Source organism: Centruroides sculpturatus, unplaced genomic scaffold (genome assembly GCF_000671375.1).
Source record: "Centruroides sculpturatus isolate CEXI.00-Female unplaced genomic scaffold, Cexi_2.0 scaffold306, whole genome shotgun sequence".
NCBI lineage: Eukaryota > Metazoa > Arthropoda > Arachnida > Scorpiones > Buthidae > Centruroides > Centruroides sculpturatus.
In genome coordinates, this window is record NW_019384504.1 from 672,426 (window position 1) to 693,082 (window position 20,657).

At 31.1% G+C, this 20,657-nt stretch overlaps 1 protein-coding gene across 1 annotated transcript in view; it reads right to left on the reverse strand.

Annotated features, from left to right (window-relative positions):
* Positions 1–858: 858 nt before the first annotated feature.
* LOC111622173 (mothers against decapentaplegic homolog 6-like) overlaps positions 859–20,657 on the reverse strand; it is a 35,768-nt gene continuing 15,969 nt past the window's right edge. The window contains exons 2-3 of the mRNA XM_023364518.1: positions 2,049–2,228; positions 859–1,627 (exon numbers count right to left, since the gene is read on the reverse strand). Of these exons, the coding sequence (XP_023220286.1) occupies positions 1,083–1,627; positions 2,049–2,228 (725 nt within the window). The 3' untranslated portion in view covers positions 859–1,082. The remainder of the gene's footprint in view (positions 1,628–2,048; positions 2,229–20,657) is intronic.

Sequence of the window (20,657 nt, forward strand, 5' to 3'; positions counted from 1 at the left end):
GCTGCAATCTTTGGCTATGTCTTGGGCTACTCAAATATTTTACGTTTTTGATACTAAATTAACTTCTGAAGTATAATTTTTTATTGTTTTTATATTTTTCAATATATTTATTTTGTTTGTACAAAATAAAAAATTAATTTTTAACGATACAATAGTCTTCGTTAGGCTTAACATCGACGAAAATTCAACGCGAAGCGACACTCAACGGAGAAAAATTTCAACACGGGATAAATTAATATATTTTTTCGTGCATAATTGGTTATCCGAACAATCCCAGTCCCCAATTGATTCGGATAAACGACGCTCTACTGTAATATAAAACGCTTTAATGCAGCTTTTATGAAATCACTTCAACAGTGAAAGAACAATAATGCTCGCTTGTTAAGTCTATATTGTTGCTGATTAAAGAATCGCAATGTTTCCAATTTTCTATATCTTCCACGAAAATATCACTGTCAATACCAAATAATTTTTTTTTATTGGCATCGCGTTTCTTTATTCGCGGCCTTAGACGAAATAGGGAAGGTATTTAAATAAATTACTGTAAATAAGTGTCTTATAGGCACACGCCCATAAGACTTACTTAAACGATCCAACTGACCAAAAATTAACCTCGACCGGACTAAGTGATTTCTTATCTCGTTATTCTTGTTCCTCGATAATAATTTACTTCGAATTATCTTTACGGTATCGAAATCCCCGATACGAATAACACATTTCCATTCTTACCCAAAAGATGGCGCCAGAAGCGCACGGTGGCGCGAGATGTAATAGAACCGTCGGCGTTAAAAGGAAGATCCACGGGAAGAAAACATTGGCAGCGTGGTTTTGTGCTTGGAAAAGAAAAGTAGAGACGAGTTCGACGGAAACGATTTTATTCCGATAGAAATTGGGGCGGGCGGGCCGTTGCGCCCGGTCCCGCGGATACCAGTCGATACGACCGTACAATCTATACAAGCTACGCGTCCGCGGCAGAAATCGTGACAAAAATATGTACACTCTATATACAGGAGAAGAGGAGCGGCGCCTCGGGCGGGAGGCCGCCGAAAGAGGAGAGTCCGGGAAGAAGGGCGCAGACTCGGTCACCTGGGCGGACGGGCCAGCAGTACCTCCAGCCAACAGGGACAGGAGGTGACGAACTGGCGCGAATATTTGGGTCCCCAGCCCTTGGCAAAGCTGACTCTGACGGAGTTGGGGTCGACGGGACCGTCCGAACGTTCGGCCGGACCGGCGGCCAGGCGGGCCCTGCGATACTCGGATTTGCGGTAATCGAAGATCTCGATGGAGTATCCGGGCGGCACCTTGTAGACGGTGGGAGCGCCCGCCTCGGGCCGCTCGAGGGTGGGCGAGTTGACGAAGACCGGATGGTCGGAGCGGTTGTATAGCCAGACGCTGTCCGCCTCCCTGGAGAGGCTGACGCCCGGTCCTATCTTGTCTCTGGTCCTCAGCACGCTCTCGTTGCGAGTGGAGTGGAGTCCGGCCAGCGTGGCCAGGCACAGGCCGTCACCGTGAGGCAGTTCGGAAAAGACGTCCACCCGGTCGCCGCTGACCGGAAACAATCGACCCACTCTAGTTCGTAACTCCCAGTAGGCCACGCTACACCAGGCGTCGGAGGCTCCGTTCTCACCTATCGAAGGAAAAAGAAAATTTCGTCACAAGTGTCTCCGGATCGAGCGCAACTCCGACACTCCGCCTCCTCCCGATGGCGACGGAGCGGCGCGACTGCGCTTTTGTTTTTGTCCGTTACGTACGCGACGCGATAAATAACGACGGAGCGGACGGTCGAGGTCGCCGAAGAGACGATCGATAACGGAAACACCCTCCGGATACGGGAGAGGCTAGACCGAAATATCTCCGCCGCGCGCTTCCCGACGGGCGGGGCGGAGCCGAGACCCTGAGGATTCCGGGGAACGACTCTCCGAGTCCCCTTCTTCCGATTGGCATCTCGACTGGCTCGTCCTTCCGGCGACCGGACCGGAAGTCGTCGGAGGATCCCTCTGGGGGCAGAGACTTACCGAGAAGACGGTAGGGGAAATAAAGGTACTGACCTGTGGTTGGGTAACTAGGAGGGTGGGAGCCTGGGTCCTCGGCGTCGAACGTCCTTCCCTCGAAGTAAACGAATGCGTCGGCGGCGGCCGTCGACGAAGGTAGCCCGGCAACTGGCGTCATCCGTTCCGCTTCGGACTCCGCTTCTCGGGCGTGTCTTGTGTAGGGAGGAGGCGGCGATTCTGTAAACAAAAATTCGGTTAAACCAGAAAACTTTGTCCAAATTTCTTCGTTACTTCCACACGTAAAACCTCAAACGGTCAAAAAATTCTGTTTCTGCAGCACAAAATATGGTTCAGAGTTTTCGTCGTACTCGTTTTTTGTAATATACGTAAACACAAAATAAACATTTCTTCAACGGGGAACTCTTTCCCAATTTTTCGTAAATACCAGAGGAATTTCTAGGCCAAAGAACCGTGTCCAACGGAATCTGGTAACCAATTCTATTGATCAAAGAAGTAACTTAGAATGGTTAATAGAGTCGATCTAATAATTAAACGCGTTTGAGGAATTTATTTACATTAAAACCCTGGAATTTCGAAGGTAACGAATTCGAAAATTAACAATGTAAATATAAAACAGCGTCAAATTTACCAACAATTAGCGAAAGATGCTATAAACAAATAAAACTTGTAAGTAACGCTCGAGCACAGGATACGAAAATCATCTGGCTTGGAGAGACCCATTGGATATCTTTCGCTCATTACGTGTTCAAAACGCGGTAATCGAGCGGCGCACAAAAATTCGACCCGGTGCCTTCACCATAGTTTCCTTAATATAAATGTAATTATACATAAAGGCGTGAAAACCACAATTATTTTCATACAATTTCATTAATCATTTGAGCTCCGAGTTTCGCATTACACTTATACTGCATATGAATAAAGGAAAAGAGCGTAAAACAAGAAATTTTTAACCGACAGACATTTTTTCTATTTACCGACAGCGTTTATTTTTAAGTGAAGCAACTCTGAATATTTTCTGAACTTGTGGTAAAACAATAGGTTAAAGCGGTTACTAAACTGATGTTTTTATTCGATACATATATAAGGAGGCCGGTCTTAACTAAAGTAGGCAATTCGAAGGACTACTATCGTATTGTTCGATCGAAATAGTTTTTCCTTTTGTCAACTCGGCTTCCATCGGTCGAAACTTTTCATTCGTTTTCCTCCTCCCGTTTTACCTGACATATTTACGCGACCGCAACTTCTTGTTATCCGGCCGAGAATCAGTCATTTACCACACTACATTTCTCTCCAATCTCGCCCCACTCTTCCAAATAGAACTACGCTTGAAAACATAACTGTAGACAAATTTAGCATCGTCTTAGTTAAATCGGCGTTTACTTTGTCGGCCACGATTTATCGTTTAATATCGGAAGTGTCTTGTGTAACGCTTACTTTTTCCGACCGATATTCGTATTAATTTGTCTCGTTCCATTTTTACTGGTATCTGGCTTTCGATCGGCCAAAAACTTGAAACCGGTAGAACTAGTTCGTCTTTAATTTCGGTCCTCTGGCCGCGGCACCGACTGACGCCCCTATTTTACAGTAACTCGCCTTAACTTTACACTCGATTTCTTTTTTTTTCGTTTAAATATCGTCGCATATGCCGCCAAAACATCTAAAACGCTAGAAAAAACTTCAAAATACAAAACTGGAAAATTTCTTCGAGTATCGCCCGTTCTGTAACATACAACTAACTTCCCGTTTCGGCCGACAAAAATCACTTTATTTAGGAACCGGCAAACCTAACGATCGCGTGTTTTTTAAAGTATTTTCGGTAAACAATCATCTCGCATATTGAATCATTTTCGTTATAATGAAAACATTGGATTATGCAAATAAATCCAAGCGAAATAATTTTTAAAACCAAGTCTCATAGAGATAGAGGGGAGGAAAAAAAAGAGAGATTACAGATACTGGGAACATAAATGCGAGATTATCGAGACATCATATGACTTTACGTTAATTAAACGCTTTCTTGCTGCGTAAACCGCGGATATAAAACTTTTAATAACAGAGTCTTTCTCGGCACGTTATTAAATAATAAAAATAGCTTAATTAAAAACGGAAAATACGAGTATATGTATAACGAATATCTTATACCATGTAAAATACTTGTATAACGTATCAAACCGCTACTAGTTTTTCCAACTATCCTATACCACAAATGAACATCTTATTTGTCGTGTCACAAAGAACTGGACGGAATTAAGGCGTTGTGTTATAAGGCAATTACTTAACATTAAAAATTTACACAACAAAAATAAAAAGTATGCATATAAACGTTTACTTTATCCATTTAATAATGATGTTATTCGGATTTTCCGATAGATTATAGATAGTTATTTAGAAGATCCAAATAACTATCGATACAGCTGTAAACATCATTATACAAGGAGAAACAGAATTTCGTTCTAAGAGATCACAGATAGGAGATTGCAATTTCCTCTCCCCCTTTTTACTGATATTGTCGAGTATGTAACTAACTAATCTTTAATCTTCAATTTATTAACAACATATTTTATATCTTCAAATTAACTGATAAATATTAAGCAACAATTCTTAATATTCATTCCAAAACTTTCAAAAAATTTTACATAATTGTAATAATAATTTTAAACTTCTCTTTATCAAAAGTAACTGCTACAAGTATTTAATTTAAATAAACATATTTATGTGGGAATATGATTAATTATTAAGATTTTGCTTCAGTAAAACAATGGCTTTATATATAAGCTATAGGAAAAAAAATGAGATTGGAAAAGTATACATTGTTTTTAATTGTAAAATAAAACTTACAAATATACATAAATAGCCAGACAGTACACATAATCAACAATGTATAATTACATTACTACTACTAATACTTTATTACTATTTTTTAAATGAAAACTTTCCTTACATGTCTAAGATTTACCTAGTAAAACAATAAATAAAATTCTATATAAACATAAGTGGATGAAAATTTCTGTTTGAGTAAATTGCTTTTAATTTTTAATTAATACCTAGCTGGAATGCTTTTTTAACTTTCACAACTACACCTTATCAAAATGGGATGATTTCTAATTGAATTTTGCAAAAACAAAAATCTGGTTACAGAATTTAAGATATCCTTAGTTTTGTAGATTGCAGATTTGAGCAGAATGTTTGTATTTATCAATTTTGATGGGGATTATTTGGAGAGTATAATAGTGTAACATATTGTCATTATATTTGTTAGAATAAATAACATTTCTATATAAAATTTCTGTAAATGCAATTACTTTTTTCATTTCTTTTTTTTTTTGTTGACAAATGATGTTCAACTAGAAAATATATATTTTGCAACTGTAAAATCCTATGTATTTAATCTATTCAAAATAATCTGGCCTAATTGTACTGAGTAGTCTATTTAGTCTTATTTTTTATTAAACAAAATTTGTTAAGGAGACATTAGTTTCATCCTTTTCAATTTGTTGCTACAAACTACAATCAAGTCCAAATGTATTTGTAATATTTGTTTGTTTTATAACTTTTTCTTTTAGATAAATATTTGTTTTGTTCAACAGATGTAATAAAACTTATTATTTTCAATACTCAGTGCACTTTAGGCAGTTCCATTGCTGGTTGCATGGCTGAGGCAATAAGGTGTCAGCCTACTACTCTGAAGACCTAAGACCTAAGACCAAATCTGGTTAAACAACCCCAAGAATTTTTTTATGGGTAGGCTGTCCTAGATACATCAGGCCCCATTCCTTACCACCCAGCTCTCCCATTGTAAGCCTGATAAAATTCGCAATGGACACAGAAAAAGGGCCCTTTTAGTGCCCCACAGGGCAGAAAGAGATATAAAACAAGTTCAATTTAAAATTTTTCCATTTTTCCTGTCTTACTTACTTTATAATTAACTTCATCTAAAATGAATTCCTAACAGGAATAAAATGAAAATTTGGATGATGTTTGAGATAATGTCTTCTAAACTGTAGAGTTATGTTGCATATTTTCAAATACAACTTGATATGTAGGGGTATACAATAAAGTCAAATGATGTTTTTATTTCAGCAATTATTTTAGCAAAAAATTATAGAAAGTAAATATATCTACAAGTATTAGATTTATGTATTAAAATGGTAGGCATATAACAATGCATGTGTTATAAAAGTGTTTAAAATTGTTTTAAATAAGATATTTTCTTATTTTACCCATAATTTTAAAACTTTTTTATAACACTAATAGCCTTTAATTACTAATTCACAAGGATTCACAATTTTCTTTGTTACTTTGACACATTATACATGGTTATGTTTTAACATATAGTCTGTTTTAAAGCTAGTTTGAAAGTAGTGCAGGTTGTGTGTTCTAGCAATTTTTTGCTGGTTATACGCAGGAAATTATGATATTTCAGTTAATGTTTCAAAAATAGTAACTGAATTTCCTTAGTTAATCTGATAATACTTTTATTGGAGGTTAAAACAGAACTATTTCCTTTAACAACAACAGATTGTTCTTGATCAGAACCAATCAAATTTGACACATTTAATACACTTAGACAAAAATTCAAGTCTCTGTAGTAGTATAGTATTTGATATTATGTCAATTCTTACAACAATAATAACATGCTATTTGATTTAAAGGTTTTGTTTTGTGCCTGTTTTGTTTTTAACTATATTATATTTTTCAATTTGTATTCTGATATCTGGAAAAGGCCTAGGTCCATGATATCTAATAAATTGAAATTACTGAAATAAACACATTATGCTGCATGATTCTGGTGATAAAAAGATTATTATTAATAAATAGTGTTGCCATCTTTTCAAAATTGCTGATCCGGACGGCAGGTGAGATTTGTTCAAACAGAAGTTCCTGATGCATGCGCAATGTCATTTTGCAATGCGAAGAATAATGTGCAGTGCATGCTGGTTCTACATCAGTTAGAGTTAGGAACTAGGGAGACTTGGGTAGGAGTAGGAGTAACCTAAGTAACTAAATTAAGAAAAAACAACTACAGATGACTTAGCTCTATTGGATATTGGAGACGTGTATGAATACGAGTCGTGCAAAAAAAAAAAAAAAAAAAGTCAACAGGTTGCGCACGACATTCCCGGACAAAATTGATTGTTCACCTGGACAGTGAGTCGATTCCCGGACTGTCCGGGTGAAAACCGGACAGGTGGTAACACTATTAATAAAGGAACATTTTTTACTCTGTACTGAACTATCCTACTAAACAAAAATGAAATCCTTTATATAAACTGACAATACTTCTGTCTTGAGCTGAAAACATTTCTTAATTAATAGATGTCTATTACAAGTGTCAAACAGTTTAATGTGTGTGTATTTGCTCAGCAACAAACCATTCAAACATTAATAACACTTTATATTCTTCTTTCATGTGCCACGTCTGGTCTCCCTAATGTTGGCAATCATCTTGGCAGAGGTTGATCTAAATTCGCCTATACGAAATGAGATCTACCTGTATTCTATATATTTTTATCAAATATACAAAAAAAATCCAGAAATGAGTTGCTTAACTTTCTCTGCAACATTTGATGGCACAATCTATTATGATATTTTGTTTTAAAAACTTTTTATAATAGTTAAAAAAGCTTCATTTTGACAGTAGGGATTGGTTTTATAAAAAAATTGTAAATGCTAATAACAAGTAAAATCACCATTAAGTCTGACCCTACTGGAGATACACGACCCCCTTTATCTCCCCACACCTTGACCTCTACTAACCAAAATTTAATGCATCAATCCCACTAACAAACAAACTTCCCTGCAAAATTTCAGAAATTTTCCATAAAAAGCACAGAAGTCGTTAAGCTTCAAACATAGCAAACAAAATCATGCCACACACTAACATCCATACATATAGAAATTACCCCCCAAATTTATTTTGCATTTCTTGATGTTTCAAGGTGTCCTGAGTCCAAAAATGTTAAAATGTGGGAAGATCAATTTTTGACTGATTGCCATACTTTTCCTCTGTTATATATAACAGCTGGGGGAGAAATGAATTCAATTAGGAACTGTAGTAATATGTTTTGAAGATGTAATTCAGGATTATTTTGTATGGCTGCTATTTTTCCATAATTAATGTAAATTGTATGTATGCTTAAAGTATACTGTTTTATGAAATAATGATGCAATCTAAAAAATCTAACTGTATCTGAAAATTAATCTTCTGCTTCTGATCTCACAAAGCAGAAAAATCCAGTAAAGACCAGCATCATTTAACCATTGATAGAAGCCATACTGATCATTTACTGATATGAAATGTCATCCATTACTCTTGTTCATTCGCTGGCATAATTTTGGCCATGACATTAAGTTGGAATTTCAGCAAATAACCATGATAGTCATTCAATGGTTAAGTCACACTATATCAATGATACTTTAATTAGATATTTAACAATTGAATAAATCACTCTTTATTTACCATCTAATGTATCTACTCATCAAGAATATAAAACATCAGTCATTCACTGATCTAGTCACCCTATATTCTTAATACAAGCAAAAAAATTATATTCAACATTTGTAACTTCTTTTTTAATTAGGTCCTACTCAAATAGTTTAGCCTTAGGAAAAGGTTTACAGATAAAATAGGATAGAAAGAGAGAAGAGGGAGGGGAATGATAGGAGAAAAAAAGTAAGAGGCAATACTTGAATTATGTGGGACAAGATTAACTTTTAACAGGATCAGTAATACAACATCACAGCATTCACTCTCTGCTAGAATTAACAACTGGAAGAATGACATGTTAATGTAAATCAAGCTACATTCTGTAAGAATACCTCCTGATCTCTATTCTTGTTATTCTTTAAACTTAATTGAGGTAAAATTTATAATTTATTCTCATTGTGTGTAAATATAGCATTTGAATATTCTTCATTGAGACCAACCATAAAAAAGAGGAAAAACTACAGAATACAAGAATGAATGTTAAGTGTCTCGAAGTTCAGAATAAAGGACTAGTTGTACATATCATAAGTAGAGATAAGCTGAAGAAAAGTCATGGCTAGTTTAACCATTTAGAATAACAGCTCATTCCAATAGGGTCCTAAGATGATTATACCTGTTGCAAGAGAAGAGCAGATGCTCAGATGTTTTATCCTCATTAAGTCCACAGGGAAAATAGGTATGTATTTAACTTTAAATCTATATGGGTAATATATTACTCTTTTATTGTAGTCCAAGGTAGTTTGGTATATACTCTTCTAATAAGCTTATCAGACTAACTAGACTGCCTTTCCATTTCTAGATATGCTTGTGTTACTAAAAATCCATTGAAAATCAATAATTTCTACATAATTATAAAAAATGGGCAAGACAATAAATATATTTTAAAATTCACAAAATAATTAAAGGATTTATATTCTTCTATTATTCCTATTTATTGATATATTTTTATAATTGTGCTACTGCCAGAGGAAAACTTCTGAACATTTTAGATATTGAGTTGGACAAAAACATCAAATAAAAGGTTGATTTTGCCACAAAAATCTTATGTTATCACAGTATGACAAGGGTGAAAAGTGAAGACACTTTCTGTATTTTTCAACTGTTTTATGAATTTCAATCATTTGTTTTTTGGAGATAGTACTGATAAAAAAGTTGATTTCTTTAATTAACAAATTCAGTGTATTTGTTCAATTTGATATGAGAAAGAGCAATCTGTCTGTGAATATTCTGTAATCCCCAGATAGTTGGACAGCAGTATTTGAGCCCTATTTTAAGCTATTCCTAATTGCAAAATCTCAGTTTATGTTATTGCTTCCTGTGATGCTGGACTACATTAATTAACAGTAATTTATCTTAAATATTTAAAAACTATCAGAAATCTCTATAATTTAAGATAATTTAAAAATTAAAGAATTTTTAACATAAAAGAAACTAATAGTTAATTAATTACTTCAAATATTCACTAATAAGTTTTCATATTAAGTTTAAGCAGAAGTTCTATTTTTAATAATATTTCAATAATAATTCCCTATTTCTAGAAATAGAAAAATTAAATAGATTAATTAAAAATTTAAAATGCTAAATTTCTAAATACAGTGAAAAATAAGCTTATTTTGGAATAATATCAAACTTCAAATTTTTTCAATAATTCAATTATATATTAAACAACATAAGCCACTTTATTACCAATGTAATTTGAGTAACTTCAGTTTTGTTTTGTTTAGTTTTTCTTAATTATAAAAACTATATATTTATATAATCATTAACTGAGATATAAAAGAATATTTAATTGAATCATCATCTTGAATATAATAGGATTTGCATGCAATCAATAAACAAATGACTTAAGAAATTTCATAAAGAAATTTAAATATTGTACCAGTAATTATAATTAGACAAGTAAGTAAAATAAATGGATGCAAAATAAAGTATATATATATGCATAGGTATATACACACATACACAAGTACATGTTTTTGTTATTTGTCTACTTTATAATAATTTATTAAAGCACAAATAAAAATTTTATAATACTGGTAATTACAAAATATTTCATATACTATTGCTTAGGACATAATGTTTCTACAATAATGTAAAAACAGTGTATTAATATACTTTTATTTCTTTTAAAATGTTAGGAAGTATATTTAATTATTTATAATTAAATTTTTATTAATTATTTTTTTATACTAATAATAATAAATTTTAAACAATAAAATTGACACACAATTTTAAAATAAACTAAATGTTTTCTCGATCAACAAACTTTGTTTCAATCATATAGGATGTATGTACTGGTTTCAATGAGAAGTCTTGTAGCCAAAACTTGTTTCAAGAATTACTGGATTCTAGCCAATATCTTGTTTTATCCACTTTTAGGCACATTAACTTAAAAGTATATGAATTTTGAATAATTTTATTACATAGTATATTTTTTACAGGAAATTTTATTTTCTTCATTATATTTTATCATCAACAGATAGATATTCAACAGAATGTGATCATTTGGGATTATGAAAATGCTTATTAGATATGCCAGTTCAATTACTTACTGCTAAGGTTTGAAGTCAACAGCTTTGAATAAAAACTTAAAATACTGATTTTTAAATTTAATGTTTAAATAAATTTTATTTATTTATTTTCATTTAATATTTTATTTTATTTAACTTCATTTAATATGTATTTGCTGTGTTTTAAGAAGGATCTAGAAGAAAGCTTTTCCTATGTCCTGTCTTATTTATTTATTACTTGTATTGTACTAATAAGCAGTTAAAACTCATAACACAGGGAGTTTTAACTGCTTATTAATATTACTTGGCGTGAATAACATACTAGTCTATATTGTATTGTACTGTATTGAATTATAAAAAACAAATATGCAAAAAAAAAAAAATCAATGTCAAAACAAGTTCCACTATTAAGATCAATTTATCATTTATTTTGAAAAATCTTAATATTATTTATCACTATTCCAAAATTAAATATTAAATGATTTCTATAGATTATACAATTACAAAATATAATTATAGCATGAACATAATTAGTTTTGTTTACTTCAATCAATTATTAATTTATACTAATGTAAAAATTTCAAAATTATATAAGTACTAAACATAATTAAATTTTTGAATTTTAAATAAGTAGAATTATATTGTGGCATACATATATAAAACAAATAGTATGGCAGTTTTGTAACATACTTATTAACAAAATTGGGTTCAAACCAAATATAATACATTTTATAATTCATTTCATATAATTCAATATGCTGTCCATTTCATCTTACATTTTTTTACAGGTGCACGGTTGAATTGGTTATCCTTTTAATAACACACATCTTTTGACAACATGTAGCAAAAATATGTGATCTTTACTCTGATTTGCAACACGGTTTCTGATTTCCATTAACACATTCTCTTTCAGGAAGCTTCAGAAAAAAAATGACATGGATTGATATATGGCATAATTATGAAGCTACAGCACACTGCGTCACAAAAATGGCAAAATATGATCATCTCAAAGGTCACAGATATCAATCCATGCAAGTTCTTTCTCCGATTTTTCCTGAAAGCAAAGTTGTACCAATGAGACCAGCAACAGTATTGCAAATCAGCCAAAATCATGCATCACACTTAATGTAAAGATGTATTTTATAATGTGTTTACCAATGAAAATATATTCCTTCAAGAAATCTTAAGAAATATATTCATATTTGAATCAAGTAAATAATCCATGAGCAAGATTTATAAATGCAAATTCAATTACAATTTCAGTTAAAAATTTAACAGGAATCATAATATGCATAAAAATAATAGTTGGTGCTTACCATTATTTAGTTAAACTTGTAAATGGAAAACAGGATCAAATTTGAAAGAAAAAGCATTTTCTTTCCAAATAGAATGTTCTTTTCAATTTAAATTTCATTACAAAAACATCATTAATACAAAATTATGATAAATGATCTGGGGTGGCAATAAATTCATTCCAGTATATACTCTGCAACATATTGCTAGAATGAAAATTAAATCTTCACATAACCTAAGTATATTCTCATACCTTTGAAGTAGACATTGAAAGCATGACACTAGTATGTAGTTTAGAAAATATTGTTTCAAATATTTCATTTTTTTCCATTTATATCATATTATTTACATTAGCAGTTAATTATGGGTACAGTTATAAGTGAAACAATAATAGAATACTGAGACCTAACTACCTAAAATATGTATTAAGGACAAAAAATAGAAAATGGCCAACAAATGACAATTTCTTTTACTGTTTTGTTCTTATTTATCAAATAATAATAATGAAATACAATATATATACTAATAATGATGATGATAAATGTTAAAATAATCTCAAAAAAAAATTTCATAATATACAAAACTTCTATTATATCAATAATACCCAATAATTTAAGTTTAAGAGTTGATTGTTGGGCTCTTATTCACTGTAAAGAACATTCAATAAACTTGATAATTCACTTTGAATAATTCTCTGAGAGTCATTACAGTTTAAACAAAAACATTGCACCAGGCTATAAATCTTGCTTCTAGATATTAACTAAATAACTTACAAGTGCACAAGAGTATAGCTATAGGTAATCAGTAGTGTTATTTAATGGTGTAGTTGCCCAACTCCTCATGGGGCCAAATTCTACCTTGGCTACTATGAAAGAGCATAATTATCATTTTTCATAGATGAGATAGGATTTGGCCCCCATAAGAAGGGGATTGAGATACATAGTAACTACACCATCAAGCAGCACTTGTATTTAGTTAATACATAGCAGAAGAAAGATAATGTATAGTCAAAATTAAATGCACTTTAAACTGCAGAATTACATTCAACCTACTGCATGTATAAATCTTAATAAACTGCCTGATAAGTTAACCAGCTAATTTTTAACATATAACATTTATTCTGTAAATTAGCAAAGAAACAAGATGAATGACCAGCTCTTATTCTGATGTGTATAACCTTTATTTAGACCAATGGTTTCCAACCTTTTTGGACTTATAGCATACTTATCAGTTGTATGAAGGTTGTAACTTTATTATCAAATATTACTAGACTGACTGACAGATCAATCATAAAGCTATCTATAATACTTTCTGTAATAGTTTATTGGTACAAATTTCTAAAATACAATTAATAACACAAAAGCATATTTTGTTATTTTTTAATCATTTAAAAATTTTTCACATTAAATTTTTTTATTCATATCATGACCTACTTAGAATGGCTTCATGCACCTGTGTCCTGCAGCAGATTGCTTAGGAACTGCTGATTTAGACTACTTAAACAAAGTTTATCCTAACAGTGGAAGAAAATTTTTAAGGAAGATCAAACCTTACAACATTGTATAGTAATCGTACGTTTAAAGAATCAATTTCAAAAATATCAGAAAAATTATAATTAATGGTTATTTTCAATATACAGAAGGCTTTGCAACACCATGCATTATATTACTGTAGTCTGTAAATTACTAAAGACTGTACATTATTGTATACTGTACTGTCATAAAATTTTTTGAGCTCATTTTCCATAATAATTAAATTTAGTAACATAATCTCAGCTCAGTTAAACTTCTGTGTATAACAGATCATAATAAATTACTGTACTTTATATCCACATTCTCATTTTCCATGTCTTTAGAGAAAATACCCTACTAACTCAAGACTTTTCGTAAACTTGGATAACCTTCATCCCCTATCAGTCCAAGTTAGTAGGTGTTTGTGTATTATAAATATTATTATTATAGTATATATTTTTACATTATATAAAATTACAAGTAACTAGACATTGAGAAGTCACTATAATTTCTATATTTCTAATGCAAAGACAATAAAGATTAATTGAGATGTACTTTATTAAATGGAAATATGGATGCATAACTTGAAATTCAATGTAGGCACCACTGCCATTCGTTAATGACATGTTTTCCTCAGATTAATAATATTGAATGGATAACCATTTCTCTCTGCATCTGCAAATGAATCTGCAGTCATTTTAGTTTCAAATGGCAATTCTTGATTGTGGCATAATGTTCCTTCACCATATGATACCACCTCTGTACATCAACCACTGATTTCCATACCATGCAGTAATACTCATGATTTTAACTCAAAAATATGAACTCAAATATCTTTTCCTTTTGTCTAAATGCATAGAGAGTATTTATTTTAGAAATGTGAAAATCTCCTTGCAATCTAAACATGCATTCACCTACCAATGTTATTTCTCTCAAAAACTACCAAAAGATGTGTGCGCACATGCATTTGTGTGATTTACAGTACATATATGCATACAAAGTACTGTACATATATATACATAGTATGTATTAATTCATATCTTGGTCTTTACTTCTCTCCCATTCATTTTCTGTGCATCAACCCACATTTTAATTCATATTAGACTACAGAACTGACAAATCTCCAATAATTTCCTTTTATCTTCTTCAGTGGTACCCAAACTATGGTCTTTGGGCCAAATCTAGCCAATGACACATGTTATTCATCCCACAAACATATTTGACTTAATACTTATAAATAATATAAATATACTTCTAAAAGAAGACCTATTTCCAAAATATTTGTTGCCTGTCTACCTTAACATTGTTGATTGTTGCCTGTCTACCTAAGATTGATAATCAATCTTAGGTAGACAGGCAACAATCAACAATGTTATTCTTCTTAGACAGATTCTATTGACAATCAATCTTCTGAACATCACTGATCTACATAACAGCTCTAAGAAAACTAACTAAAAGCTGAATGCCAATTTTGTCTTTTTTTAGTTTTCTACAGAAAATAGTAGTACACTTCACTCTCAAACCAATGTCATTGAATCTCTACTTATGATCAACTCCATATTTCATACTTCATTCAACATATGCTATAACTTAAAAGAAATCAGTCTTGTAATCTTGATAAAACATTTTTTGAGATGACTCATGTCTCATCATCAGATCAAAAGCCATTTGACTCTTAACGAATTTCAATCAGATGATGAAACATAAATCATGTCAAAAAACATTTAAATAGTCAGTTTTTTAACACTAATAAAAGTTATAGCATATGTTGAATGAAATGTCATTGGATATTATCAACATTAAAATTTTAAAATTTTTTTATGAGATTGTTTTAGCTCTTACTATTATTCTTATTTATTTTATTTTTAATAAATATAATAGAAATAAATTAATATAATAAATAAATTGGGTATACGACAACTATTTATATTTTCAACATTTAAACAGTTTAGGAGATTGTTTCAAATATTCCATCTTATTATTATAAGATAAACAAAATGGTATCTAACAAATTGCTATTGGAAATAAAATGAAGTAGGGAAAAAATGAAATATCTGAAACAATATTTTCTAAACTGCATACTATTGTCATGTTTTCAATGACCATTTCAGGGATATAAGCTGGTATGAGTCTTTGTTTCCATTCTAGAGTTTTCTGTGGGACATACTTGTATACTGGTGTGGATAATAAGCACAAAATTTAGTAATTGTATTTTTTTAAAAAAGGTTCATTTTTAAATTCAAATCTTTGATCAAAACAAGATATTTATAAACAATTACTTCATATCTAATTATTAATTTAGCAAAATTTTCAGGTTATTAATAACCTGAAAATTTGGCATATAATCTGACAAGATCTTAATTCATGTAAATGGCTTTTCTTTTCTTGACTTCAAAATTAATTTTTTTAAATAGATAATATAACGAATATCCTAAATAATTTACTTAATGATTTTTAATCACAGAAATATAAACCAAAAGTATAGATTAAACTTCAACAAACTAAAGGTTACTAAAATTGTTTAATACAAAGTGTTGTTTGGCCTCACTTCAGACTGTTCTCAACATATATCAAATGGAGAGTAATAAAATAGAATATACAGGTAACCCCCATACAAAATGGCACTTCTATAGCACAGATTCACTCTAACACGGTTCAAGAATTGGGAACATCCCCGTATAATACAGTGCTTTTATAGTACAGGTTCACTCTAATTGGGTATTGGGTAAAACCCTTGTACAACATGAAATGTAATAAAGGGTGCATTCTTTTATACTTCCACGTAACTCCGCGCGAGCATTCTAATTGTTTTCGTCGCTATTTTGAATGCTCTTTCAACAAATAATCCATTTAATGGTTATATTTTACAATTGGGACCCTTCTTTTGCCTCTAAAAACTCATTTTAGAATTATAGATTCCTCCATCACGATACTATCGATAGTGCTGGTGCCGTCATCTTTCTTTCACCGTCGTTCCTAAATACCTACAAAACAGCAGTCACTCCCGTTGCAGAGTGACTGCTATTAACGAACACACCCAAAAACTGTTACAGTTGATGATGCTCACGCTGAGATCATCATACAGGATGAATAATCCTCTGGTAAAATATTTACTTAAATAATAAATAAGTATTTTACCTATGAAAAAAATGACTAATAAATCTGATTTAAATAAGGATTTAACAGCATGTTTTTTAATTTTTGGAACCTAACTCCCCTTTTCGCACTAGTTCTTTGTTTTGTATAACACGGATTCACATAACACAGCAATTTTTTGGAACTGCCATGTTATCTATGGGAGTTACCTGTATAATAATTTCCTGTGAATAACCCATGAATTGTGTTTTTTAAAGTCAAGCTGAACTAGAAGTTGTAGGTTGTGCTCTAATAATGATTATCTGTTGATTTTAAATTGCAATGACAATCTCAACTAACAGATTTTCTTTATCTAAATTTAATAACAGTGTTTTTAAAAAATCATGAAAAATTTTTATTCATCACACAAATTCATGTCCACTACAATTTTTCAGGAAACCACCAAAGGCATATATACATATGCCTCATCTTTAATTTTCATCCATATACAATCCATATTTTAAGTGACATCATTAGATACTCATATTTAAACTTGCATGTTGAAAGCTGATAATTTTCGGTAATTTCCTCCTTTCTACGTGACTCATACATCTATTTAGAAGAAAATTGTCAATTTTAGCAAAGTTATTTCTCTTAAGTGAATGAAAATTTATGAACCTATACTGTTGGATATTGTAGTGTCTATGTGCAAAATTATTAGTAAAATCAATAGCAATAATGATGATGTTTATTTAAAAAGGTCTTTCAAAAAATTGATAAAAAACCAATTAAAAAATGATTTTCAATGGAACAGATAAAAATTTAGCCAAGATTTTCTTTGAATAAAAATAGCCATGGTTTTAAAATCTTGGTTTCTGATTTAATATGGATATTGGAAGAAAAAATATGCGAGGTTTTTGCTAGTCATATATTTTATAACTGAATTTTATCAATGATGTTAATGACAATTTTTTTATTTATTGAATTTATTATATATTGAATAGTACTTAAATCACAAAACTGTATTTAAATTATAAACTAAAAAACACATATTGAAAAACAGTACTTATACAGATGGCTGTTTCACCCTTATGGAAATTTGTGCTTTTTCCATATGCATGTGCATATTATCATCTGTTAAAATTAGAATGATAAAGGATTGTCTGCTAAGTAAAAAAATCATATAATAATTGTCATCATTTATTATTATTCCCCAAAAATTGACAACTGGTTCAATGAGTGTATTATTGTACTTTCCAAAGAGAAATATAGCTATAGTGAAATAAGTGCAAGATGAAGAATCTTGACATTTCAAAAAAGGGTATCTATTGTGTTATCACAGGAAAAAGAAAGCTTAGAGAAGGTGAAAGTTTGGAGTTTGTAAACTGTAGACTACTCAGAGTCAGGTATCTATCAGATATCAGGTATAGTTAAGGTGAAAGCTTTGGTAAGTAGGGCAAATCCCAGCACCCAAAGAGACATTGCAAAGAAAGTAAAGACTTCAATATCAACAGTTAATTGTATAATTTCCAAAAATCTAGGGTTACAAAAGAAATACAAATCTGAAGTTTACAAGCTCACTCTCTGCCATATTGCAAGAGAAAGACAAACTGCAGAAAGCTATACAAGAACTACCTGGAAGAATAAGAGATGGAAATTTGTTATAACTCTCAATGAAGCAGGGGTGTACCTGTTTGACATAAAATCTGAGCTTTAAACCACTAATCAAAGAGTTAGAAACACTTTTAAATTTGGGTCATATGAAAAGTTTCAGTAAAAGCTATGGTTGCTGCAGTTTCTGCTACAATGGATAGAGTAAAACTACAAAAAGTTGATTTAAAGTTCAAAGTCAACTCTAATTACTATCAGGGTAAAAAAATGGAGTCTGTGTTCAAGCATGAAATTCTGCTATTGTATGGTTAAGAAACTTCAAAGATAGAGTTCCATGAGGTCAAATCATTGAATCATAACTCACGTTCAGCCCTAGGATTTCTGAAGATAATGGAGTAATTAACTAGTATAAAGTCAATATCTTTTTCCAACATATCTGCTACAAATAAATCACCCATGGATTGCTGCACCCTTAGACTACTAAAAAGGGTTCTTAGAAACTGTCGATCCAAACATTAGACAGATTATGGAAAGCTTGCAATGATGGATGGGAAAAACTACATCAAAATTCTCTAAGAAGAATCCTTTTTCAATGGAAAATTCCATCAGAACCCAGGGGAAGCAGATATAAGAAGGCATTTTCCTGAATAACTAACAGCTATTAATTTAAAAATGTTTCCATAAGGCTAAAACAACCCTTTGTATTTAAATTAATTTTAAGATGGAAAGTAATAACTGGTAGGTATGAATAATTAACAACAGGAAGGCATTAAATTGTTTAAATTATGTAAATTTAGAAATAAATTATGTTATCAGATTTACAAAAGTTATTAAATATCTTTCAAGTCAGAAGACAATAGTAAAGTAAATTTTTGCAAAACCTTTTATAAACAGTAATTGAATGAACAAAATAAAATTTTAGTAACCTAGAATGATTTGATGGATTGTAATACAAGCTTGGGTAGCTTGTATTACAATCCATCAAATCATTCTATCACCTTCCACTGGATACCTCATAAAATCTCTGGGTGTCGAACAACAAAATTCATGGGTAAACAAACATTTATAGAAAGCAGAAAACCTGAAGCAGAGCTCAGAAGAAGCCCAAAAACATTTGTTTACTCGTGAATTTTGTTGCTGGCGACTGGAGGTTTTATGAGGTGTGCTATACAATCCATCAGATATCATGAAAGAAAGCTCAGTTTTGGTTGAACAAATAATATTTTCAATACTTAATACAATTTAGTGATTTGGTCTCAGATATTTGATTTCATGTATTTTATAATTACATCTACAATGAATTTCTAAAGAAAATAAAAAGAATAACAGAGAAAAACTAAAATGCTTGAGATGATATCTTCTAAACTGCATAAAGATTGTCACATGTTTTTAACAGCAATTTCCAAGGCAGGGATAAATGACAGTGTAAATTATGCAATAATTTTATTTTCATTTTAACGATTTTATGTGAGATATATACCAAAGAAGTAATAAACAGGAAATTATGGTAATTAAACTGATGTAAAAAAACTAAATTTAAAAACTGAATGTCTTAAAACTAGCCAAAATCCAGTATTACGTCATTAATGTAAGGAATGACAAAAAGTAATTTCCAAAAACAATTATTCTCATAGACAATACAAGAATAATTTTTAAATGAAAAAGTTCTATATTAATTCATAAACTACTGACAAGTCAAGTGTTGACTAGTAATGATATGTCCTTTGGAAATAAGGCAATTTAATCACATTCCATGGGAAGATTTTTAAACAGAACTTTTTTCCTATGTTCACTACATACATATTTTGGTCTTTTCAACATGTTTTCACAACATAAAATACTTGCACTGTAAGAGAAAATAAATTAGAAGGCAAAAATTTTTAAATTTTTTTTCTTTTTCACGTTAATAAAAACACAATCATCTATTTTAAAAAAAAAAACCTATCAAACCAGAAAATTAAGAAATTGCCATTGTCAAAAAATTGCCAGTAAATAATAACAGTATTCATAAAAGAAAAGTTATTGATGAAAAGCAAATATTAAACTTTGTTTCATTTATATAATTAGTACTAAGCCATCATTTAACTGCAACAAATTTTTAATTTCATGTTAAAAATTTTACATCAAACAATAATTTAACATTTACACTTTCTTACAG